General features: G+C 36.2%; 6 protein-coding genes across 7 annotated transcripts; 5 read left to right on the top strand and 1 right to left on the bottom strand.

The window, feature by feature from the left end:
- Positions 1–313: 313 nt before the first annotated feature.
- On the top strand, positions 314–3,048 carry LOC105976560 (glucan endo-1,3-beta-glucosidase 8). Of its 2 annotated transcripts, XM_088825254.1 has the most exons (3): positions 314–406; positions 1,197–1,569; positions 1,787–3,048. In XM_088825254.1, exons 1-3 carry the CDS (start codon positions 391–393, stop codon positions 2,901–2,903), a joined length of 1,506 nt encoding a protein of 501 aa, XP_088681380.1. In that variant the 5' UTR covers positions 314–390; the 3' UTR covers positions 2,904–3,048. The 2 variants fall into 2 exon arrangements, with proteins under 2 accessions (XP_088681380.1, XP_012857253.2); XM_013001799.2 differs by lacking the exon at positions 314–406 and having other exon boundaries at positions 1,194–1,569.
- Positions 3,049–5,287: 2,239 nt separating this feature from the next.
- LOC105976612 (hypothetical protein) lies at positions 5,288–12,666 on the top strand. Its single transcript, XM_013001855.2, has 17 exons — positions 5,288–5,775; positions 6,291–6,761; positions 6,963–7,088; positions 7,172–7,245; positions 7,334–7,403; positions 7,475–7,530; positions 7,727–7,798; positions 7,949–8,043; positions 8,270–8,336; positions 9,071–9,200; positions 9,285–9,503; positions 9,608–9,738; positions 11,165–11,339; positions 11,469–11,559; positions 11,732–11,889; positions 11,971–12,159; positions 12,232–12,666. The coding sequence occupies exons 2-17, from the start codon at positions 6,354–6,356 to the stop codon at positions 12,289–12,291; spliced, it is 2,121 nt and encodes a 706-aa protein (XP_012857309.1). The 5' UTR covers positions 5,288–5,775; positions 6,291–6,353; the 3' UTR covers positions 12,292–12,666.
- Positions 12,667–12,930: 264 nt separating this feature from the next.
- Positions 12,931–14,419, bottom strand: LOC105976613 (Chaperone DnaJ-domain superfamily protein). Its single transcript, XM_013001856.2, has 3 exons — positions 13,974–14,419; positions 13,816–13,884; positions 12,931–13,713 (listed from the first exon to the last, which is right to left on the bottom strand). The coding sequence occupies exons 1-3, from the start codon at positions 14,211–14,213 to the stop codon at positions 13,114–13,116; spliced, it is 909 nt and encodes a 302-aa protein (XP_012857310.2). The 5' UTR covers positions 14,214–14,419; the 3' UTR covers positions 12,931–13,113.
- Positions 14,420–15,093: 674 nt separating this feature from the next.
- On the top strand, positions 15,094–17,722 carry APK3 (adenosine-5'-phosphosulfate (APS) kinase 3). The gene is made up of 7 exons (XM_013001946.2): positions 15,094–15,361; positions 15,759–15,924; positions 16,270–16,419; positions 16,938–17,053; positions 17,139–17,223; positions 17,305–17,351; positions 17,434–17,722. Exons 2-7 carry the CDS (start codon positions 15,801–15,803, stop codon positions 17,557–17,559), a joined length of 648 nt encoding a protein of 215 aa, XP_012857400.2. The 5' UTR covers positions 15,094–15,361; positions 15,759–15,800; the 3' UTR covers positions 17,560–17,722.
- A 167-nt stretch (positions 17,723–17,889) lies between these two features.
- Positions 17,890–20,526, top strand: LOC105976688 (non-canonical heme oxygenase HOZ, chloroplastic). Its single transcript, XM_013001945.2, has 12 exons — positions 17,890–18,181; positions 18,273–18,326; positions 18,473–18,562; positions 18,762–18,860; positions 18,961–19,056; positions 19,126–19,191; positions 19,286–19,376; positions 19,462–19,529; positions 19,608–19,673; positions 19,820–19,870; positions 19,974–20,038; positions 20,201–20,526. The coding sequence occupies exons 1-12, from the start codon at positions 17,993–17,995 to the stop codon at positions 20,256–20,258; spliced, it is 993 nt and encodes a 330-aa protein (XP_012857399.2). The 5' UTR covers positions 17,890–17,992; the 3' UTR covers positions 20,259–20,526.
- Positions 20,527–20,979: 453 nt separating this feature from the next.
- LOC105976624 (arabinogalactan protein 12-like) lies at positions 20,980–21,313 on the top strand. The gene has a single exon (XM_088825128.1). The coding sequence runs from the start codon at positions 21,092–21,094 to the stop codon at positions 21,266–21,268; it is 177 nt and encodes a 58-aa protein (XP_088681254.1). The 5' UTR covers positions 20,980–21,091; the 3' UTR covers positions 21,269–21,313.
- The last annotated feature ends 4,760 nt before the right edge of the window (positions 21,314–26,073 follow it).

A 26,073-nucleotide genomic window follows, 5' to 3' on the forward strand; every position in this document is an offset into this window, starting at 1 on the left:
CGTTGAAAGGAGTAACCTACATTGACCTTGAAGATGATCCATTATGGTCCATCCAGACAAATGTGCTGCTCTGAAAATCGTCTTTTTGAGAAACAATAATCACAGCAAGATGTGCATCTTGAGTATCAAATGATGATCCATCGTATAGGTCCTCTTGGCTCAGCTTGTTTTCATAAAATTTGTATCTAAGTTGGTGATTTGAATAACGAGTTTGGGTGTGAGTGTACGTACAATATGTAGCTTATTGTTTATTAGATAATTGCATTGAAACTGTGATGTTTCTTGGGTAATAATCAAAATATTTATTATATAGGTCGTTGATTCGATGATGCATTGAACGGAGCAACATATACTAACTTGTGTTGTCAATGACTACTGAGACACCGGCCCATGTGTCGGCAACAACGTAACTCCTCCTTTATTTACAAAACAAACAAACAAACAAACAAACAATGATAATCTATATATTTTCTTCTACTCTAAATTAATTAGCCGTTGGTGGTATACCAATTTTCAATTATCATACTTATAATAAAAATTCAAATTTATTTGAAATTGATATAAGAAGAGGGCGGCGGGTACACCGGTGGGCCTCTGACTTCTGGCGAGCACCACCAATCACCAATCACCACTACCATACATACCTATGTGTATATTTTATACATATATACATATATGTGTGTGTCTCTCTATACTATACCTTGAAATTAATTTCTAATTATTGTTTTTGTTTCGTCTTCAAATTCACCACCACCACCACTGCCAGGTTGCCGGTTTTTCTAATTTGACCGGCGGTGGGTTGTAATTATACAACATCTGAAACGGAACGGTCCAATCTTTTTTTTTTATGTTTTTTTCTTTGGCCCTTTAAAGAAAGTTATTTTATTATTTGATTTGAATTCCCTAAATTATCTGACCCACTACTTCCATCTTCCCCGGCGGCCGACCCACCACCGTAGTAGTATGATAGTGTTAGTGTAACCTTTTTGGCAGTTCCCATTAAGTCATACACGTTCCATTCCACCCCCCACATTCATCCATCCATATTCTCATTATAAATATTTCCTTCTCCATTTATACCTTTTTTATTCCTCTCTTTCTTGCAGAAGATTTTCTTTCCACCTTATTTTATTATTTTTATTATTATTCAACCCCTTTCCTTTTGCAAAAGCCTATATCTATATATATTGATAAAGGTTCGATTTTTATCCTTGAAAACACAGTTATGTCGTCGAGATTTTGTATTTTCGTATACTTGTCACTGCTATATTTGTTATCCAATAAGCAAGGGTTTCTTGTTGGAAGCCTGGGTGTGAACTGGGGTACGATGGCAAGCCACAAGCTGCCGCCGAAAGTGGTGGTGCAGATGCTAATAGACAACGGGATAAAGAAAGTAAAGCTATTCGATGCAGATCAGTCCACCATGACCGCTTTGGCTGGCACCGACATTGAAGTCATGGTTGCTATCCCTAATGACCAGCTTTCTGTCATGGCCAGTTTTGACCGAGCTAAGCAGTGGGTCAGGCGCAATGTCACCCGTTACAACTTCAACGGCGGTGTTAATATCAAGTATCTCTCTCTCTCTCTCTCATTTGTCTAATTTCTAATATTCATGTGGTGTGTTCAAACAAATATCATTCTCCTTAATTAATTTCTTGGGTTCTTCTTGCAATGTGATAAAGAAAATTATTACCTAAATATATTTGTGATTTGAAACATATATAATTAGCAGATGTTGGGTTTGTGATTTGATTGTCAATAGTATTGATTAACAAACATTGTGCAGATATGTGGCAGTAGGCAACGAGCCTTTCCTTACGGCGTATAACAATTCATTTCTGAACACAACATTCCCAGCTCTTGAGAACATTCAGAATGCCTTGAATGAAGCTGGGGTTGGGGACTCCATCAAAGCAACTGTGCCTTTGAATGCTGATGTTTACGGTTCCCCTGAAGACAACCCTGTCCCTTCAGCTGGAAGATTCCGCACAGATATCATCTACCAAATGACCCAAATAGTTCAGTTCTTGGACAAGAACAAGGCCCCCTTCACCATAAACATCTATCCTTTCTTGAGTCTTTATGCTAACGAACATTTCCCCTTTGATTACGCCTTCTTTGATGGGGTTAGCAATCCCATTATGGATAACGGGATTCAGTACACCAATGTGTTTGATGCCAATTTCGACACATTGGTTTCATCTCTAAAAGCAGTGCAGTTGGGTGATATGCCGATTATTGTTGGGGAGGTGGGATGGCCGACAGATGGAGACAAGAATGCAAACATAAATTACGCATTGAGGTTCTACAAAGCTCTTCTACAAAGACTTGCAGGAAATAAAGGAACACCTCTACGACCAGGTTATATAGAAGTATACCTTTTTGGTTTGATTGATGAGGATTTCAAGAGCATAGCTCCAGGTAAATTCGAGAGGCACTGGGGAATATTCAGATACGACGGACAACCAAAATTCCCAATGGACTTGTCTGGGCAACAAGAGGAAGACAAGTATCTTGTTGGTGCACAAAATGTAAAGTATCTTCCAGCAAAATGGTGTATGCTTAGGCCAGATGCAAAAGACTTAAGCAAGCTGGCAAAGAACATAGATTATGCATGTACATTTGGAGACTGCACAGCCCTTGGATATGGTTCTTCATGCAATTCATTAGATGCCAATGGAAATGCTTCTTTTGCGTTTAATATGTACTTCCAGATTCAGAATCAAGGTCGATTGTCCTGCAACTTTGAGGGTCTTGCCGTGCTCACCGACCAAAATATATCTCAGTCCAATTGCAACTTCACCATTCAGATAGCTCCCACCTCCTCCTCCTCCTCGTCATCTCCTTCTTCATCTATTTTTTTAGCTGCTTTAACCTTACTATTATTATTATTGTTGCTATAGAAGATGATAATTTTTTCTTTTTTCTTTTTTTTTTTTTTTCTCATTTCAGTTTGTTTTTTGTGATGAAACTCTACTATTGGGCAATTTCTCCTATTGAAAATTGTGATTGTTTCTACGAGCAATAGAAATTTATGATATTTAGTTGGTGTTTCCATTACTGGTGTTTTTTTTAGAGAATGATCTTGATTTTGAGGATTATTTGTTTATTCTTTCAAGTGGATTGCTTCATTGCCACATTATAGGGTGCAAACTATAATTTCACAGGCCGAATATTAATACATCGAACGGAAAAAATTGGATCCATCTCAAAATTATACAGCCCATGACTCCTTTGTCTCAAAATAATAGATATATTCATATATTCTCATTATTTGAAAGTAATCATTTTTTTTCATTTTTCTATTGATAAAGGAAGACTAAGCCTCTCACTTTATATCATAATTACAAGTACACTTCATTTTCACTTAAAAAATATTACTAGTAATAAAAATGTGTTTTAATAAAGGGGTAATATGTTAGACACCCCTTAAATCAAACCTAATTAGATATGGGGGACAACCTCAAACAGAATAGTTTAACTAAATCCTTATTTGTAAATAAAATTTGAACCACATCCTTTGATTTTAATTTAACCCGAAAATACCCTTAATATAATTAATAAAAAATCACATTTATCTCTTTCTCCTCACCCTAATTTTTCCGCCGCCCCCACCCACCCCTTTTCTCTCAACCGTAACACACACTCTCTCAAAGACAGAAAATAATTCTTTTGAGAAAATTAGCAAACGTGTGAAATTGCAAAAATTAGAGAAGGATTAAAGATACGAGATCAGAGGATCTAAAGAGCAGAAGTATAGAAGTTGTGGTTGAGTCGGGGCGGCGAGTTGTGATGGTCGAGGCGGCGGGCTGTGGTGGTCGAGATCGCGGCGGGCTGTGGTGGTCGAGATGGCGGCGAGCGATTGTGGTGGTCGAGGCGACGGCGGAGGCTGTGGTGGTTGAGGCGGCGGCAGGGGGCTGTGGTGGTCAAGGCGGTGGGTTGTGGTGGTCGAGATGGCGGCGAGGGGTTGTGGTGGTTGTGGCGGCGGAGATATGGTTATGGAGGAGATTTGATCTTGATCTTCAAGAGATTTTGGTTGATTTGGGTTCAAAATCGTAAATCTAGGTTTTCCAACAGTCGGTAGGTGACTACGGGAGCGACGGCTGCAGATCTTGGCCGCTTGGGTTTGAAGGTTGCTGCGTTGACGGCTAGGGTTGTGTGTTGTTGGCTGCTAGGGTTTGTTAGTATACCGTAGTAGATCATAGAATACCGTAGTATACCGTACCATAGTCTACTATAGTATTACAATAAATAAAATATTAAATATATATATATATATATATATATATATATATATATATATATTGAATTAACAAAAACGAAAAACAAGTTTAGTTTTGTAATTTTTAATAATATTGTAGAATTGTTTTTTTAATAATAGTGTAAAAACGATAGTACACCACATAACAACATAGTACACTATAGTATACTATAGTATTTTTAAAATCTGCTGAATTATGTAACAAAAAGAAGAAAACAAAATGGTAATTTTCAAAAAAGTGTTATAAATAAGGAAAAATAATTATTTATAATAATGTAAAAAATGCATAGTGAAAATTGAAAAAATAAACATGAGTGAAAGGGCATTTTTGGAATGAATTTAATAAAGGATATGAAGCAAATGTTTAGTAGAGCTTGTCATTTAGTTCTAATTAGTTTTGTCACTAGGGATCTATATCTTAAGACCCCTTTAATAAAATCGTTTTCAATACATATTTATTTATTTCCCACAAAATAAATTTCAATATTTTTATTTTTTCAACAAAAACATTTTCCAAAAATTGAACAAAGAAATATAATTGAATCATTCCACGTTATGGCAACATTAAAGTTATGGAATATGGTATGTAAAAAAAAATTGAAACCAACTTTAGTTAATTTCGCAACAGTGGAAACAAGATTGAACCGTATAAGAAATTATGAATGTAGTCTTATATATTTAATATTTACATGCTTCCGTATCCAATTTTTTGGAAATCAGAGTTTCCTTGTTTCTTTGTATTCACGTTTCACAGTGTCCCTGTATCCATGTCAGTGCTACATAGTGTCCTTGTTTCCCATGTTAGTGCTAAATAGAGTAACCGTATAAGAAATTATGAATGTAGTCTTATATATTTAATATTTACATGCTTCTGTATCCAATTTTTTGGAAACCAGAGTTTCCTTGTTCTTCGTATTCCCGTTTTACAGTATTGCTGTTTCCATGTCAGTGCTACATAGTGTCCCTGTTTCCCATGTCAGTGCTAAATAGAGTATAAAACATGATCTAGTCATTTTTCTTTCCATCTCAAGCTTAGGAGGTTTAAAGAGTTATTACAATGCAAATTACGAATTACAAATTATAAATTACAAATTACAGAGATACTATTTACTATTTACTTGGTGAAAAAAAGAAAAAAGAAAAACACAATTGCATTATAATTTTTGAAGGTAATAAATAAAAGAGAAATAAAGAGTAGAGAGAGGGCAGGGAAAGGGCAGGGTGTGGACTGTGGATGTTTTGGTGTACATAAGAGAAAGAGAAAGAGAAAGAGAGAGAGAGAGAGAGCAAGAGTAGCCGTATAATACCATTTACGACGCACACAACTCTATCCAAAATTCGAATCCAATATCTCATTCTCTTTCCATCCAATTTCACATCCCCATCTTCTATGTAAATTAAGAATGAATGTTTTCACTCAAGATCTGCTGTTCATCGGCTGATCGATTTGGGGTTCCCGTCGCTGTCTTTTTTTTTTCTTAATCTCCGATCGTCCTGTTTTTGCTGTTTTCGAGGTCTGATAATTGATCTGTACCGGCTTATTGTTGTTTATTTTTTTTATTTTTGGTTATTTTTCGTCTATATTTCATTTTTCTTCTAATACGGACTGTTAATAACTTTTCTGGTTACATATATTTGAATTATTGTATGTTTGTTTTCCTGGGTTTGTTAATTTACTTTTTGTTGTACTGGGCCATAAGTTTCCACGAGTGTTTAGTAGAGATTTTCTTTTTTTCCTTTTGTGAATATTTCATTTAGAGCCATTCCTTTTTGTTGGAAAAAAAGTATGATTTGGAAACAATATGTACAGAGCTCTTTATTGTGTGCTTCAGTCTGAGCAAAAAATAGCTGAAACAAGTATCTTTATGCAGCAATTATCTTAAATGCTTCTATTTTTCATAGTTTTGGCAAACTTTGATTGCTCATGATATGTGAAAAATTTGAGCTTTATTAGTTTGTTTCTTTATTTGGAAACGTAAATAAATGCTTTCTGTTTCCACTTTCCATTCCTTTGTGGTTATTCTTACAGAAAGCTGACCGAAGAATCTGAGCAGAAGGCGGGGAATGAGTTGGAAGTAATTTTGCATGGGTGATGATGCCGGAATTGCGTAGTGGAGCAAGGAGATCAAAACGGCTCGGTGATCTCCATCCTACCCCTCAGACTGCTAATCAAGAAGAGGAATTTCTTGCTCCTGCTCAGACTAGAACCAGAAGGAGAGGAAGAGGAAGAGGCAATGCATCTGCCGTAGCAAAAGGGCCTTCTACAGCAACGCCTACTAGGCCAACTGCTGCCGGTAGAGGCAGGGGAGTGAGGTTGATAGATTTAGACCCAGAGCCACCTCGTGAGGTTCTTCCTGAAACTGTTGGCCTTGGAGCAGCCGAATTGAACAGAGTGGAGGGCGTGGGCGTTGCAGATAAGGAAGTTGCCATGGAAGGTGCAAGTGGGGATAAAATAATGGGAGTTGAAGAAGACGCAAGTGCAACTCCGGTGCCTGAGAGGGTAATTTTTTTTCATTATCCACGTTCTTGAGTATCTTATGGAAATATCCTGAGTTTGGCTCCCAGATAGATGGCATTTGAATTTTAGGAGATTGCAGGAAGATAGTTTTGAGATTTAATTGTGATCTTCAATTACTTACCTGTTGCATTTATGCGATATTTTGCTGCACAGTCCACTTATTCTTACTTTTTCTTGGTGCAGGTACAAGTGGGGGGTTCACCCATGTATAAGACGGAAAGGAAATTAGGTAAGGGCGGATTTGGCCAAGTATATGTAGGCAGAAGGGTAAGTGGTGGCACCGGAAGAACAGGACCAGATGCAATTGAGGTATCATTTGGCACTTATTTTATGGAGGCATATGAAATCTCACCATTTCTGATTTAATTAGAAATATTTTTCATTTTTTGTAGGTTGCACTGAAGTGTGAACACCGAAGTAGTAAGGGCTGTAATTATGGCCCACCATATGAGTGGCAGGTGTACAAGTAAGTTCTCTGGTCTTAACTTGAGGATGTCATCTTTCTTTGCACTTTAAATGTTAACTTACTAATATTTGTTTTCTTTTATAAAAAGCACCCTGAATGGATGTTATGGAATCCCAGGGGTTCATTATAAAGGTCGCCAAGCTGATTTTTACATCATGGTGAGTTGTGATTTTTGCATTTCCGCTTCATGACTTTCTATATTGTTCCGAGGTATAATTTTTATTTTCAGGTCATGGACATACTTGGACCGAGTCTTTGGGATGTTTGGAATTCTTTGGGCCAGTCGTAAGACTTTCTCTCCTTCTCCACACACACACACACACACACACACACACACACACACACACACACGTACATATACCCTGCTTTATCCTGCGGTTGACATGAAATGATCACGAGCAACATGCAAAAATAGAGTGGTCATTATGTCTTCCTCTATACGCCATGTTTTTCCTTACTTGATTATGAGTACCTGAAACAGGATGTCTCCAAATATGGCAGCCTGCATTGCTGTGGAGGCTATATCAATTCTTGAAAAGCTTCATATGAAGGGGTAACACCTGCTTGATTTAAAATTCCCATCACTTGTTACTATAATATCCCTTATATAGCATTAATCTTGATCCTTCCTTTATTGGGCTTCAAATTGATTTATCCGTTTGATAACGCAATTTTTTTACCAGTAGTCTCTTCTGTTATCTAGATTTGTTCATGGGGACGTCAAGCCAGAGAACTTTTTACTTGGCCAACCTGGAAGTGTAGATGAGAAAAAGCTGTTTCTTATTGATCTTGGTTTAGGTATTATACTCCATTTTAATTCTCGTATTCTGCATCATGACTACCTTAAGTTGTATTGTTAACAATGTTGAGAAGCAACATATATTTTTTCTTGTATTAAATATCTATGCTACCGATATTTCCATATCTGTGGTTTGTTTTTCTTTTGATTCTGGTTCCTTTTTCTTTTTACCATTTCACCGTTGTTCTGTATAAATTCTTGTCATTTAATACATTTGTAATGCAGCTTCAAGGTGGAAAGACGCACCATCTGGTCAGCATGTTGAATATGATCAAAGGCCAGATATATTCAGGTTAGTGGAATTTTGATTTATTTATGGATTTCTTATATAAGATTACAAATGTTAGATCGATCAAATATCATGTGTACCTAATAGGATTGTTTGGATAATATATCAGTCAATCTTATTACAACAATTACAAGAGTATTGTATACGATGGACTATTATGTGTAAATTTGCTCAATAAACCAAAAAACCCTTACTACATTCCAAACTGCAGCCAGTTGTAACTCCATAAAAAATGTAATATCTGAATACCATGCTTTAGTATTTTTCGGTTGGCTTCTCAAGAAACTGTAAACAATTACATTCACAAGATAATGATATATCTTTCAGCCTTCCAATTGTGTATATGTTAATTGCCTAAAATTCATTGTTGAAGATATTATTCACTCTACATTTTTCCTGCTGACCTGATAACTCATTCGATTGCTGAATTGAGTACAGACGGTCATGAGGTTTTTGTGGCCCTCCATTCATTTTTTACCTAGGGTCAGATCACAAGAGTTGAAGATGTAATCTTGTGGTAAAACTCAGGGGTTTGTGGACATTTCCCAGTCAGCCAATGTCTGCTAGTTGTGTTTGATTATTTTATCATGCATCGGGACCTGATCCCTACATGGAACCAATTTTTATGGAATAGTATATACCACCAAATATCATGATTCATGATGTACCCCCACCACTCACCTTTTGGATAGTTCTGACTTCATATGAACTTATGGTCTCTGATGGTCTATCCACAGGGGCACAATAAGGTATGCAAGTGTGCACGCACATTTGGGTCGCACGGGAAGTAGGAGGGACGACCTTGAATCACTGGCATACACATTGATATTTCTCATAAAGGGAAGGTTACCATGGCAAGGCTATCAGGTGGATTGTTGTAATTGCTTTAGTAATTATGGCGTCTTACCTCACAAATTCAACTTAATGTTCTCTATTCTTGTATGATGACAGGGCGACAACAAGAGTTTTCTAGTCTGTAAAAAGAAAATGTCCACGTCTCCAGAGTTGATGTGTTGCTTTTGCCCTGGTCCATTCAAACATTTCCTTGAGGCTGTTACTAATATGAAGTTCGATGAGGAGCCAAATTATTCTAAGCTGATATCACTTTTTGATAGTCTTATTGAACCTTGCTCTTCTTTGAGACCAATAAGAATTGATGGAGCTCTCAAGGTAACATATGAAAGAAAAAACATATGCTAGCATTAATTTTACAAATTTGTATCTGTTTAGATAAAAACATTATTGTCTTAAATTATTTATCCCCTATTATACAGGTTGGTCAAAAGCGTGGAAGGTTGCTTATAAACTTGGAAGATGATGAGCAACCAAAGAAGAAAGTACGATTAGGTAGTCCTGCTACTCAGTGGATTTCAGTGTATAACGCACGACGCCCTATGAAACAAAGGTGAATCACTGCTGCTAAATATTTATTTTGATGGTATGAACATGGGTGGCATCTTCTGTTATCGCATGCATAGGTTCATAAAACTTGTATCCAAGTTTTGATCATGACACATTTGCTCTTCATGTGCTTATACAAGGACTTAGAAAAAACAAACAGCCTAGCCTAAGTGGTATTAGGACTTCTCCCGTTGTGGGGTATAGGGAGAGGTTCGGTATTATAAGGGCATTTTTTTTAGAAGACTTTGGAAAAATGGGTAAAGTAGTACCAAACTTTGGCATCACGCATGTTCTCACTTCTCACTGATCTGAAAAATAAATCTTTATTAACCTAATTTGAGTTATTCTCCTCCTTGTTCGATAAGCAGCTGTTGAATTTTTTTTTTTTATATTTTTTTTTTCCTTCAACTGTGCACAAGAGCAACAAATATTTATCATGGTACCCATTTTTAATTTCTTGCTCGGCGTATGGAGTTCCACATGCACATCGAATCTCCCTCAAAATAGCAAAGATGTAATTTACTACTTGCATGGCCAAAACAGGAAGATGTAGACGGCATTGATATTTTACCCATTGTTGGATGCATGTGAACAGAGATCTATCTGCAATTAACATATTGTAGATTCTCTTGATGCTATACGTTATATTTATGTTGTTATTTTGTGAATTTACTATCTGGTGGTTGATACTGTGTTATTCACTACTGACTTGTTGATATGCAGATGCTTAACTTCTCAGAAATCTGAGTCTTTAAAAACATATAGATTGTAGTAGTTTGAAAGGTAAATTTTGAATTTTTTTGAAAAAAGCAGTGGAGAAAGAGATAAATTCGGTACTATTTTGAGAAAAAAAAATCTTTCTTGGACAGTTAATGGAAGTCCAAGTCCTTGCGAAAATAACAATGCGTTTTTTAATCCGTGATGCATAAGTTTTAGGTATTGACGTCTTGATGATGCCAAGTCACGTGAATAGATATAATGAGGCAATTTAGCGGTTTCAACAAAAATAGGAAAAGCAGATGTTCTTTTATTCTGTTTGTTTTGACATTGCGTGTTACATGTGTGTGTTTGTCTGTTTCTTGGAGGTTTGTCATTTGTACATACTCATAAATTCATTTAATTTTAGAATCTTCGATAGTGTCATTGATTCCAATTTGCTTTAAATATAAAGATTAATGGAAAATTGCAATCTATGGAAACTGATTGAGCGAACTCTTATATGTTGTGTTCTCTTTACTGGCATCGTATGTATTATTTTCTCTTTTCTGATGCATCATATAGCTGCTTTTGGTTCACATGAGAGCTTTAGTGGGTTGCAGTTGATAGTGTCTCTTAATAGTATAGTGCATTACTAGGTATACCGTTAGATATTGCAGCCTTATTTATGATTTATTTATTTGTGAAGAAGTTTTGTTGCATTATATTTGTAGATACCACTACAATGTTGCAGACTCTAGGCTCCGACAGCATGTAGAGAAGGGTAATGAAGATGGTTTATATATTAGCTGCGTAGCTTCAGCATCAAATCTCTGGGCCTTGATCATGGATGCTGGAACGGGTTTCAGTTCGCAGGTGTATGAACTTTCAGCTGTCTTCCTTCATAAGGTTTGTTTGTTGAATGAAACACTACTAATTCAAGTTATACTTTTTTTTTCTTTTTTCCTCGTGGTTTTGGTCCTTTCTGACTGGACATATATTTATTTCTCTAAAAGAATGTTATGTTTTTTTTGTCAGGATTGGATCATGGAACAATGGGAGAAAAATTATTACATCAGTTCTATAGCTGGTGCAGCTAATGGAAGTTCGCTGGTTATTATGTCTAAAGGTTGGCAGAAGCTTATGTCTCTTTTCATTGCATCCCCTTTAGTCATCTTGTATATAATGTGTGATTATTTAAGATACTTTTTATATAACATATACTGAATTATAATCGTGTAGTGTGAGATGGTGTGTTATGAGGTCTGACGTCTTTGCCTTTGCTTTTGGTTATTGTTTAGGAACTCCTTACACTCAACAGTCGTATAAAGTTAGTGAATCATTTCCTTTCAAGTGGATAAATAAAAAGTGGAAAGAAGGTTTTCATGTGACATCCATGACTACTGCTGGGAATCGTTGGGGTGTTGTAATGTCTAGAAATTCTGGATATTCTGAACAGGTAAAACTCGATGCTGGAACTATTTGTAGGTAACCAAATTGTCTAAGTTAGAGTACTAAGTAATAATGGATAATAAATTAGGTTGTGGAGCTTGATTTTCTGTATCCAAGTGAGGGAATACACAGAAGATGGGAAAATGGATACAGAATAACAGCCATGGCTGCAACTGCTGATCAAGGGGCATTCATACTTAGTATTCCTAGACGTAAAATGATGGACGAGACTCAGGAGACCCTACGAACGTCTGCCTTCCCAAGCACCCATGTAAAGGTACTTGTTTTATTTTCGTCTTTCTTGGTTTTCCCGACACATTGTTCTTATATGTTTCAAATTTGCGTGCAGGAGAAGTGGTCCAAAAATCTCTACATTGCATCAATATGTTACGGTCGTACTGTTTGCTAAAATTTTGAAAGCTGAGACTCTATCTATCTGGCTGGCTCAGATTTCTATTACATTTGGCTAATTAGCTTAATGAGTGGTCTTTTGTTTCAAAAACTGTATTTGCATTGCCTGTACCAAGAAAGAAGAAAAGGACTCTTGTGCTTCTGTAAAACAACACAGAAGCTGCCACACCTGCTGCTGTCTGTCTGAAAGGGAACTTGAGTTGGCAGATTAAAAATTGTCTATGTAAGCTGCTGATAGTGGATTGGCTATCTATCTATCTTATGTAAGCACACCTGTACTGTACCCATATGTTTTTCCATTTTTTTCACTATTTTTTTTTTAATATATGTAAATTGATTCAAGTGTTCAATATCATTATTGGGCCTGCTGAAATCAATGTCAATATCTCCAAGCTCACATAATACTGAAATTTAAACTAAACTATCCAGTATTCTATTATTAGAGATACGAGTCATCCTGAAGAGATAAAATGTGTACGCAAAATCAAACAATTCAAGCTCGATTTATGTTTAAGTTCGTTGATGCTCTATTTAGATTTCAAGATGAGTTTGAAGTGGTGTGTTTTTACGAACTAGCCATGATTCCGATAAAATCCAAAATACTTAACATGGATAATACATACGAGCGTACAAAAAATGAAGGAAGAAAAAAACACCACATTGTTGAGTGTTTACAGTATGATCATCACAGCATTACAAGTTACAAGTATACAATCTTGAACTGGGAATTTAATTATATATTATCTAAATGTATTTGAAGTAAATATATAACAAAGGCTTGTTCATCCATGAGATATTTACATAATCATGATACTGAGATTTAGGTTAGATCAAGGTGTAGCTTGATTGACATATGCAAGAGAGTGAGAAGAGCACCTTGGGGAAGTGGACCATAATACCTTGCAATATTTGAAGCAAAGCACATGGCAACAACTACTACAGCAACAACACTGCTACTTGTTTTCCCACAAACCCAACTTGCAAATGATAGAAACATTGTAAGCAAAATGCCGCCTCTTCCTCCCATTATCCATGCAAATAAATAACCAAACTTATACCCTGCGTCTAATTTCCGGTCAATCAAAGCCATAAGCCCAGTATACGTGAGAGAGAGCCGTGTACCCACTGTCTGCATCAGAAATACAGACAGTAATGCTCCTCTAACCACCTCCATGAATGACCCTCTCTCCTCCTCCACCTCATCTTCTTCTTCTTGGTTTTCTTCTTCAGACGCATCACCACTATCATCATAATATGAAAATTGATCTTCCTTCCTATCATATTTCTCACGTTGCATTTTACGCCTCAGATAAGCCCATCTATACAGCCTTAATCCATCCTCGTATTCATCTCCTAACGGCCTTCGTTGATCACCGAGTGCTTTGTCGTATTCACTCCTTGTTGTTTCGTTAATCAGTATCTGTAACACACACACACACAATGTTAGGTCGATGATTGGTTAATGTTACTTTATCATATATGTAGTAAAATCAGAAAATATCTTAGCGGAAAAGTAGCTGACATCATAAGCAAGTCGGATGCTCTTGAAATCCTCATCAGATCCTACTTCCTTGTTAACATCAGGATGATGCTGCACTCATCATCAATTAATTATATACAATCCATAAATCTAACCAATTGGATATTAGCAATTAATTAATTAAAAAAGAAAAGGGATGCCTTGAGAGCAAGTAGACGATAGGCCTTCTTAATGTCTGAAAAGGAAGCGTTTGGTGAAACACCCAATACTTGGTAGTGATTGGTCCAATGGTCGTTCACGGTGGCCCAAGCTCTAAATCGACGGTGACTCCCCCGGGAGGTGATGAAGGACCACGACGGGACCTTCGATTTGGAACAACCACCACCACCACCGTCAAAGGAGGTGGGCCCCAGCACTAGACAGCCGTAGTACGCCTGCATCTCTCTCTCTCTCTCTCTCTCTCTCTCTCTCTCTCTCTCGGGAGGGAGATGGAAGATCAGCCAGCTCTTGTGTTTATTGTAATTTTTAATTAATTATGAATGAATTGACGGCCCTATTACTCGATATCTTTTTTATTGTCAAATTTGGGCTTTCGAATTTTAATATGCATAAACAGAAAATGGATAATCGAAACCCACAATCATGTATGTAGAATGTCACTGATGCGGCATAAATGGCTCCATTGGATATAAAATAAAATAGGGTAAATTACGAAACTCCATCATGTTTAGATAATTACATCTACCCCTCAACTATCAATCTTCTTACACATCCATTTTTATGTTGTCAAATTCAACATAATCATCTAGATTCCGTGGAATGCTCTCTAGTTTGTACTCGTTTTGTGCAAAAATACAGTTTCTGATGCACCACAATCTGATATATACAAGCCAAAAAACACATCTTATGATCATCTTGCTTTAAAATAGAGTTCAAATGAGACAAAACGAGTAAAAGGGATAATATTCCATATAATCAAAAAGTTTGCACTAAATTTGAAACCGCAAGAATTGACGTATAAGAAGATTTATAGTTAATAGGTGGTTGTAATTACCCAAACAAAAGGGAGTTGTGTAATTTGACCATACCCCACGGAATGTTTGTAATTACCCAATATAATACTGTGCAAGATCGAAGAAAGCTCAAACAAGAAGCCCACGAGTTCCCAAGAAATTTGCCAAAAAAAGTTTCCGGCCATCAGCACTCCAACGATCAAGTCAGTAGAAATATTCGTATTTATTTAATTTAATAGTGTAATAATCGTTTTTATTTAATTTAATAATAGTGTTGTAATAAAAAGGAGTGGTGGTGTAGTAAAATAATGTCCGAAAGTTGAGGAAACGAAAAAGTAGTCCGTATTGAATTGTTCACCGTCTGGTGCGGTGGTGGTGACAACAATCTTCATTTTTTCCTTTCTTTTCAATTTTCATTCATCACTTCAATTTCCAATTTCCAATTTGATTTATCCCCCTCCCCCCTTTCGCCAATTACGTCCACATTCAACAAACCTCCATTCCCTTAAATTCCATTCCCACCATTATCATCTCCACATTCAACACTTCACTTTTTTTTTTCCCCCGATTTCCAGGTATTTTCTTTACTGTAGTTATTCCTCGATTTTAAATCTGGGTTTTCTGTATTATTGATGTTAAATAGAAAGTGAATGCGGGGCTTCTCTCTGTTGTACAATTTTTGATAATATTTTCACATTCTATCTAATACCATTTTTGTCGATGGGGATCAAGAGTTTCAGCGATTGCATCTTCTTGTTATATATTAATATACCCTTTAGGCTTCTTTTGGATTTTCTTTGTCTAGAGATATATATATGCAATACGATTGGTGTGAAGATCGATCTTCATTAGTTATGTGTAGAAATAGTTGTAAATTCCCCTTTTGTTGCTACTTGCTACTCGAGATCTTGTCTTAACCCTTTTGGTCAATATTTTATTGTTAGAAGAATCTGATTGTCTCTATCTTAACAGGATAGAAAAAAGAAAAAAAAAAAAAGACTACTTTTTTCTTAAATGTCTACTGTGGGCAATTCTACAAACATCTTCTGGCACGAATGTCCTGTCGGGAAGCTTGACAGGCAAACATTGCTCAATCAACAGGGATGTATTGTATGGATCACCGGTCTAAGTGGATCAGGTCAATATTCTTCTTCTTTTTTTTTTCGTTCTGTGAGTTTCTCGGATTTATCCAGTGGTTTAGGTTTCTCGAATTTCTATATCTTCGTGTCTTGAGTAAGTTTATATTTCTTGTAACTGTAAAGGCCTCCTTGCATATATATCTCTTACTGTTGTTCATCCTGTCTTAAAAATAATGTAGTTCATCACTTTTAGATACAAATTGTTTCAATTCTTAGTCAGTGCTGCCAAACTGTAGCATTATGGATAGACGCTCCTAGGAACATTAATAATAAAGATCCAAACTTTTGGACACCCGTGCTTAGATTTCATCGTTTGTGAAATGTGCTTTAATCCATCTGTGCAGGGAAAAGTACACTAGCATGCTCACTGGGTAGACAATTGCACTCTCGTGGAAAACTTTCGTATGTTCTTGACGGCGACAACCTTAGACATGGTCTAAACAAGAATCTAGGTTTCGCACCGGAAGATCGGACTGAAAATATACGTAGGGTTGGTAAGTAAACAATTTCTTAAGGAATAAACAAGCAAACTGCATAAGTTATGTTGTGTTATTTCCTCGTGGAATTTGTATTCATAGTTGAGAAAACTATATAGTAACAGTAACCATAAGTCGCTATGCTTAGATATAGACACCGCATGCATATCTTTTACATTCGACATGCAGCAAAGATGCAAACTTTACATTGATTGTTGATTGATGTTGGCCATGCCCTAGTAACCGTTATCTGGCATATAGACTAGTATGATAATGAGAGTCGATTCACCTTCTCCATTGCTACAGAAGATGATTGCAATCTGCTTTTATGGGTTGTCCTACAAATAATGTTTTTTTTTTCTCACATAAATCGAAGCATTGGATAAATCCTTACAGTCGCAAACTTGAGTGGATGTGATAATTGTTATGGTAATATGATTGATTGTATGAGAAGATTCTCTTTGCAGGTTAACCTGGTGCTTGATAAGTATTATTTGTGTTTGACATAAACAAAAAGATAATTTGCATGTATATAGGGGAAGTGGCGAAGCTGTTTGCTGATGCTGGATTAATTTGCATAGCTAGTCTGATATCTCCATATCGTAAAGACCGTGATGCTTGTCGTGCATTATTGCCAGAAAATTTTATCGAGGCAAGTTTAATTTTTATTAAATCATGTCAAAAAAAAAAAAAAGGTGGTATTTAGGATGCATGTTAAATTGGTAAAAGAATAGCAGGTATTCCTAAACATGCCTCTAGAGTTGTGTGAAGGAAGGGATCCGAAAGGTCTATACAAGCTTGCACGAGCAGGGAAGATAAAAGGTGTGTTATTAACTTATTTGTATTAAAACAGTAGATGTTGTTTGAGTAACAAGAGTTTATTAATTAATGTTTATGTTGCAGGATTTACAGGAATAGATGATCCTTATGAAGCTCCTTTGAATTCTGAGGTGTGTGTCTGTGTGAAACTAAATAATTAATTAAGTGTTACAACAACATGTGTCCATACACCTAATATATATGTACATACAGATAGAGATAAAGCAAAAGGAAGAAGATGGAGAATGCCCTACACCAAATGAAATGGCTGGACAGGTGGTTACTTTCTTGGAACACAAAGGGTATCTCCATGCTCAATCACCACCCTCCTCCTCTTAACCTCAAACTCAACCTCAAGCTCAACCTTTTTTTTTTTTGTTTCTTTTCTTTTTAATTAGCAAGTACATATAAATATATGACTTGCCTTGTTGAGGGCTCTTTTAACTTTTATGTAATAATTCTTCTTTTTTGGTGGTTTTAAGTTGGCTTTGTAATTAATTAATTCTATGCGCTGGTTTTAATTATCCAATAATAATATTTATATCCTAAAACTAAAGAGTATTAAGAAAATAATAATAACATATTCGCAGAAATTAATTAGCAGAAATTAAAGTACGTACAGCGAAGGCCCATCTATATATATGGATAATTTAGAAAAAGCCCATTTACGGAAGTGATTTTGGACCAAACATAATCTGAGCAGAAAAGACACAATTACACATTCACAAAATACACACACCTGCAACTCTAATCGGAGGAGAAGAAGAAGAAGATGATGAAGAGTGTTGTAATGCACCGCCTTCCTCCGTCGTCCATCCCACTCTGTTTCAAATCATCATCATCATCGTATTTTTGTAGATCAATTGCTAATAATTATGATAAGATTAATCCTACTACTACTTCACTCCTCGTCTCCCGATTCAATCAAATACGCATGTCTTCCTCATCCCCCACCAATCAGGTTTCATTCAATCAATTTTACTTTCATTCAATTTCATTTTTTGTTTTATACATATTAATTAAAACCCCAAATTGGATATTTTTTTCCACAGAATGCTTCCACTGCCGATGAACTGAATGTCTTTCAACTCATCCAAGCGCACCAGGTTCCTTTTTTTTATGATGACAAGTATTTTTCCTTAATATACATTATACACCACTACACTGGCTTGTAAAAAAAAATCAATATTCAATATTCAATGATTCGATGATTCGATGATTCAATGATTTTGGTTAATTACTTGATTATCAGGAAAAAGCTGCTAGGCTACCTCCTATTGAGGAAATTAAGACACTTCTCCACTACAGCATCTCTCGCGGAGTCCTCTCTACTTTCTCTTTGGTTCACTCTCTCACCCGCCTGCCTACCTCCTCTTATGATCTCTCTCTTTTTTCATATGATTACTCATTACATGAATTAATTAATTAATGTATATCCCCTTTGTGCTTTATTGATACATGCATCTCTTCGTGTTTGTATATATATGTTCATTAGGTAGGTAGTTTAGCTAACACTCCAATTTCCTTAAAACATATTATAGAAGTACAAGGGGTATCCATCAGGTTCCATGGTGGACTTTGCTTGTGATGCTTATGGATCTCCTCTGTTAGCAGTTAGTAGTTTGGCCGTTCATACAAAGGTAACTTGTTTACTTGTTTTTGGGTGATATGAGGAGGAGCACCTGAACCCAATCGGACTCCTGGAGTTCATTTTTATATTTTGTGAATGAATTGTTGCAGGACCTTGTAGCTAATCCCAAATGCTCATTGCTTGTAGCAAAAGATTCAGAGGATAGAACCGACCTAGTTATTACAGTGCATGGTGATGCCATCCCAGTAAGGCCACCACTGGTTTTTTTCCTTGTTCTATTTTGTACCCCTTTGTCTTACATCGAATTTCTATAGGTTAGTGAAACTGAGAGGGAAACTATTCGTACTGCTTATTTGGCTAGACATCCTGATGCATTTTGGGTAACTTTTGATTTTCTTAATTATATATTTCATATCTTCATATGATTCTAGTGTTTCTTGAAATACATACTGAGATAAACAAACCTGTATGAAGGTTGACTTTGGTGACTTCCAATTCCTGCGGATTGAACCCCAAGTTGTTAGATATGTGTCGGGCGTTGCAACAGCTTTATTAGGATCAGGAGGTGTTCGTATAGTACATTACATTATATTATTGTGGGTCTCTTCATTTCAGATGATTTTATGATAATTTTGATGTAACCTTTGCAGAATTCAGCAAGGAGGAATTTACAACGGCCAAAGTGGATCCTATATATCAATTTTCTAAGCCCATAACAGTAGGACCATTTCAGTGTTAGGATTTTTGTCATTTTGTCTTCACTATAAATTCTAATAGATTCTAAATTTGGTTGCAGTCCCACATGAATAAAGATCATTCAGAAGATACAAAGCTGATGGTGCACTACTCTACGTCCGTCCCGGTAATATTGCAATATTTTTACTTAAATCATTTATTTCCATTAACTAACTAACTTAAAGAGAATGTACAGTGGTTTCACATCAATCCCATCTTCAGGGTTACCACAAGTATCAAAATCAAAATTGAAATAACTCGTATATTTTTCAGGTGGAATTTGCCTACATGTTGGATATAGACAGTCTGGGTTTCAATGTCAAGGTTGTATATGTTGTGCATACATTGACTTCATTTTTAGACTATTTAACATTATTACTGTCTGATATTTAATACATGTTTAATTTGTTGTATATTTTGTTTCAAGGCTGGTTACCAAGGAAACAATTTCAAGCTCCGAATCCCTTTTACAAGGCGGGCTGCAGACAGAAAGTGAGTAACAGTAACAAAATATAAATTATAACAAATAATAATGTGGAGCAACGAGAATATATTGAGACCAATGATAAATGGAAATTATAGATAGCGTAATTAACGTTAATTTTTCTGTTATTCTCGTATATAGACTTAATGATTAGTAATAATTCATTGCAGGGATGTGAAGACACTGATAGTAGAAATGCTTCAAGCTGCGAAAACCCAAGCTAGTTAGTTACTAAATCTCACTCTCTGGTGCCGCATGCATGTCAGTTATTATATACAGCCTTTTTCATGCATATTTATTAAAGCTGCGAAATGTTGTTTGTTACCATGAGTAATCAAAGCTGACCTGCCTCATTAATTTTTCTATGTAAATTGCAAATATTAGGTTTATTCTACAATTTTAATTTTTTTTTTTTTTGCTCAGCCGAAGAAGTTGTTAATTGTTTGAATTTCAATGTTTTCAAGTTTTCGATCATACTAGTGTTATAATTAATAAATATGTCTTTATGAGGGATAGAAATAAGTTATAAAACGACTACACACATACATACATACATACATACATACATACATATATAGATTATTATGAGAGGAGGAGGGGCATTTGGATGACAATTGAAGCTGTTGGACTTGTGCCGTATAAGGACCCTTGTGTTTTATGATCATGTTAAGGAATAAACAAGCATAGTAATTTTAAATAAAATAATAAAAAAGAAAGAAAAAAACATGTATGAATGGGTTGGCAACAACTGTAATGTATGGCACCCAAAGTAATCGGGCACCCTCTCCTTGTCCATCTCCATCTCCATCGCATCATCATCGCTCTTTTTCTTTTCAAAATTCAAAACATTTTGAGCCAACCAACCAACCAATGTAAAAACATACATCCCTTATTTATTTATTTATATCTCTTCTCTCTCTCGCACATTCTTCATTCATATTCTCTCTCTCTCTCTCTCTCTCTCTCTCTCTCTCTCTCTCTCTCTCTCCCCACTGCAATTAATAAATAATAAACTAAAGAAGAAGAAGAAGAAGAAGAAGATCATTATATTTATATCAGAAATGAAGATGAACATGTTCCTTGTTGCTGTGGTGGCGGTGGCTTTTATGGCCGCAGTGCAAAATGTGGCGGCGGTGCATGAGGCTGCTCCCGCCCCCAGCCCCATCTCCGACGCCACCACTTTCCTCCCAGCTGTCTTCGCTTCCGTTTCTGCATTGGCCTTTGGATTGCTTTTCTGATCCAATTACCTACCTACTACTATCAATATTATTATTAATAATAACAATAATAATGCATTAATTCCAAATGTCGTCTAACTCAATCCACCTCGTCTTTCTGCTTCGGACAACGATCGCCTAGCTCTTGTATCGATCTGTTCTGATCCCCCAAGTTTCATTTTTTTGTTTTTTATTTCTGATTCATTCAATCAATTCATATAGTGACTAGTGTTGTTGTGTTCCTTGAACATATATGTATGGATATGTTCCAATTATTTCCTTGAACATAAATACTATAATAATAATACTCGATTTCTGAATTTCTTGTCTATTAATAATCTAGTTATTGCAGCAGTTAATTTGTTCAACGGTCCAGAAGGTCCTTCCTTGTGAACTGACACACACATAAACGAAATTGAATTTTGGAGTGTAATTCATTGAGAACAATAAAGTAACAGGGAGGATAAAGAAAGCAAGAAAATGCGAGTATATATATAGGAAAAATAAATTATTAATGGAAATTGTAAAAATGATGATCTTATATATAATAAGAAGCTGCAGATTTTAAAGCCTAGCTTTTGCATACCTTAATTACCACTATTACTAATCAAAGCTTTTGGTACATTAAGGAACAAAAATGGTCCGGTCTATATACATGTCTATATGTATATATACTTTTTCTTGTTACATATATAGATATATAATGCATGACCATGATTGATTATAATATTGCACAGGCTGAGGAGGAACACTAGAGAGCAGATTATAAGATTAAATAGTGTAGCCAAGATAAGATTATTATTGTACTGAATAATACAAATTTCTATTATACACATGAATACTGCAAGTTTATTAATTACAACATGCAGGCAGGCAAGATATAATATAGATATATATATTACAGAGTGATCGATGAGAGACGACATAGAAAAATATATATATAATTCATGAAATGATTAAATAGAAGCAGAAGCATCATAGTAACCACCAAAAGTGATACGGGCAGCTGTGGCGATGAAGGGAATTCTTCCTCCTGTAGAAATTAATGCTTCGTTTGCACGGTGAACCACGACTTGCTGACGATGATCATTGGTGGTGGTGGTGGTGTAAATCTGAAAGTGGTGATGAAGCTTTGTTTGACCATTATTAATATTATTAATGTTCCTGCAGCTAATTAAACTCATGATGCATATAGCAGCAAAAGAGCAAATAGCACCTCCAATCCGTACACTATTCTTATTATAATTTATGCTCCATTTCCATATCTTGAACAACCCCCCTCCTGCCCCACCTCCATCTTCTTCTTTTACAGCAGTTATTCCCTTATCCATTTCTGAGTCAACAACAACAACAACAACTTGTTTACAAGGATGACCGTATTGATTGAAATCGTCGGATGTAAACTTTGGCGATGAAACATGGTCTTCCTCTAAAGTACTAATAGTACTCTCCCGTGCTCCTCCTCCTCCTCCTCCTGGTGGCGGTGGTGGCTGCACCATCGTCTTCAAATGATCAATCGAGAGAGGTGGTGGTGGTGGTGGTGGTGGCGGTAACAAGAGCAGCTGATTCGACGGCCCTGTTTTGTGGACGAATTCGAGCGGTGGAGGACAATAAGAGTAGTGGAAGTAGTTGATCACGTGGGAAAGACTAGTAGTACTAGTATTAGTATCAATATTAATGATTCTTTCATCATCATCAGCCACCAGCTCCCACTCCTCAAGATCCGATGATTTCATAACATCCATTCCCCCCGATAATTTCATGATCGATCCACCTACCCACCAATCAGGGATTAATATAATTTACACTACCACGCACGCACCGGGAGGCCGTATCTCTCTCTGTATATATTTCTAGTGGACTCTCTCTCTCTACCTCTCTCTCTCTCTCTCTCTCTCTCTCTCTCTCTCTCTCTCTGTATAAATGATGTTGTTGTTGAATTATTGTATTCGGCTACATATTTTGTCAACATGTGTAATAGAGGGTTGATGAATGAATGTGCCAGTTGATTGAATTGGAGACGCTAGCTTACTACTCGCATACAAACACAACAAACAAATAATGGGAATCTATCTATATATCTCCTAGAGATATTTCTTTATTAATTTCTTGTTTTCATTCAGAAAACTAATTTATTTTCTACTTGGACGAATATTAATTTAATATGATGATCCAATTCCAAAGGTATCATTAATTAATCCTAGATATTTTAATTGGATACACAATAATATATTACACCGATGACACTCTGGAACTTGCATCACAGACCACACATAAATACATATTCTCATTTTAGTCTTACTATTCAACTCCTCTTTCGGATTTTCTTTTTCTTTTTTCTTTTTTTTTTTTTTGCATTAAAAAAAAAAGTAAAAAAAGTACAAAAGAAAATGGTATAGCAGTTGCTTGCTAGACTTGGATATGCATGATGCAGATAGAGAGGGACAGGACCTTAATGATAAAATTATAGTCAATAATTTTTTATTTTAGTGAGTTGTTTTATAATTTGCATACATGAGTCTAGTATATGGTATCTTATACACATAATACATACTTGTATATGTTTTATTTACATTTTACACGTGCTAATTATAAATATAATTGAATATGTTTTCGAACATGCAATCAGTCAATCAATTTAGCTCCTTGCTTTCAATTAAGCCATGTAATATAAGTATATTACACGGCCCAAGCCCATTTACATTTTATTTATTTTTCATATATAAATTATAAACATTGAACAGGCCCATTCACATTAAGCTCCAACACTTTCGCTTTTATCGAATTAACTATTTTGATATAATAAATGTTAAGAATTACCCAAGATTTTGCATTATGAGATAGAGTTGGGCCTCCTTATGGTAAGTGTTACAGGGGTTAATTTATCACCGAAATTTTCCCACTGTACGGCCTGATTTGCCCACCAAACCAGTCAGCCTTCCTCACGATTTTCTTCGCACAAAACGCACAACACAAGTCTTTTCAAGCCAACGTAAACGAACACAAGAGTATGCAGCGGAAAACAAACACACAAGCACGTTTACGGGCCATGCCCAACCTTTATATTAATTCCCACAACGAATACAAAGGAGACTAAGGTGCACACACAAAATCCTCACTCAGAATTGTCCAACAATTGCAATCTGAACTCTCATATGCTAGATGATACTAGATGCCTCGGATTTGTGCACTCTTAGCCCAATAAATACAAGGAAAAGGTAGTTTTCACACAAAACTACCTAATGACACATGGCAGCATACAAACATGACACTTGGCTAACTATTACAAGTAATAAGGGGCAGTTTTCATGCATTTCCAGGCCTCAACCGCTCCGTAACTTCCCTCAAATCCGCCCCTAAGGCTGATTTTCGAAGCCCAACTTGATCGGGCCCGCGAGCCCGTGTCAAGTTGATTGTCCGCATCTGCTGCCGAGCAACGCCCGTGCCAGCCACTAGTACTTTCGATCACCGTTCCCACTTGAACCAAGCCGATCCTTGCTTTTCTCGGCCAAGCACCCCAAATGCTTGCCGAACACTCGACCACTCATTGGCTGATTGTGTGGCTGCCTTGTGCCAATCCCCACTTGGCACCATTTATCGGTCATGACTCGGCCACACTCGAGTACCGATATCACCATTTAAGGGGGTAACAGTAAGCAACCCCAAAATCTTACTTGGGCCGCCCTACCACAATTCTCAATCTGGATCTAATATATGCCATTTCAGTTTTGAAAATATCGTTCGACTTCAAACGTGATTTTCACATTTTCGAGTTTGAATTTAACAAAACACAAATAATAGAATTTGTAAGTCTTTAAGTTATATTTTAATTAGAGTAAAAAGCAGTTTGCCCCCTAAACTATGTACCGATTTGCACTTTACCCCCCAAACAAAAAAAATTTGCACGTTTTTACCTGAACTCGTCAATTCGTTACACGATGCCCCCTAAACTCAATTTTCCGGCAATTTTAACCGGAATGTTGAAACATGTGCTTTGCACGTGAGATTTTGGGGGTAAATTCGTCCATTACTGCATCTTTAATATTAAATACAAATAAATATTAAAAAAAAAATAATAATAAATAAAAAAAAGGAAAAAAGGAAAAAGAAGATATTTATTGAAATGTTCAGACAACTTTCTTCCTCACTTGGTGTTTCTTCCAAGTGGCACCGGAAACTCGTCTCCGTTTCTCCGACTTGCCGCCACAATGGCATCGCGTAATTGCAGAATTACGTTCATCAACATTCAAATTCAAGCCCCTTTTTTTGAATTCAAAACTTTTTTAGCTAATACCCACAAATAAATCTACCCAATCTTGAAATTATAAACTCGAATTCTCCATTACACTCCAACAATATTCCAGCTAAGGTTGTTCGAACAACCTGCAAATCCAAAATTAAAAAACCTAAAAACCCAATCCATCCTGCACAAAAGAAAATCCTGAACACTAATTTAAAAAAATTCCAAAATTCTTCGAAGGGGGCGATTACGAGGGATGGGTTCATAAACGGGATCCACATTAAGAACATGGGTTCCCGGATCATTAGCACTGGATGAATCAAATGGGTCGTATGTCAAACGGATTTTACGGCAAATGGGCGGTGGGATTTTTTCCTGGGCCGCAGCAGCTCCAACGGCGAAAAATGGAGGTCTTGCGGCGGGTTTGAGAGGAAATGAATATGGATTAAAACATGGGTTGTGTTATGAAGCTGCGTGTGTGTTACTGTGTTATGAAGCTGCGTGTGTGTCTGTGATGTGTGGGCGTGGAGAGAGAGAGTGAGAAGAAGACTATTTTTGTTTATTTTTTGTTTTTTTTTTTTTTTTT

This window comes from Erythranthe guttata, chromosome 11 (assembly GCF_056151865.1).
Source record: "Erythranthe guttata isolate IM_541 chromosome 11, IM_541, whole genome shotgun sequence".
Taxonomy (NCBI): domain Eukaryota; kingdom Viridiplantae; phylum Streptophyta; class Magnoliopsida; order Lamiales; family Phrymaceae; genus Erythranthe; species Erythranthe guttata.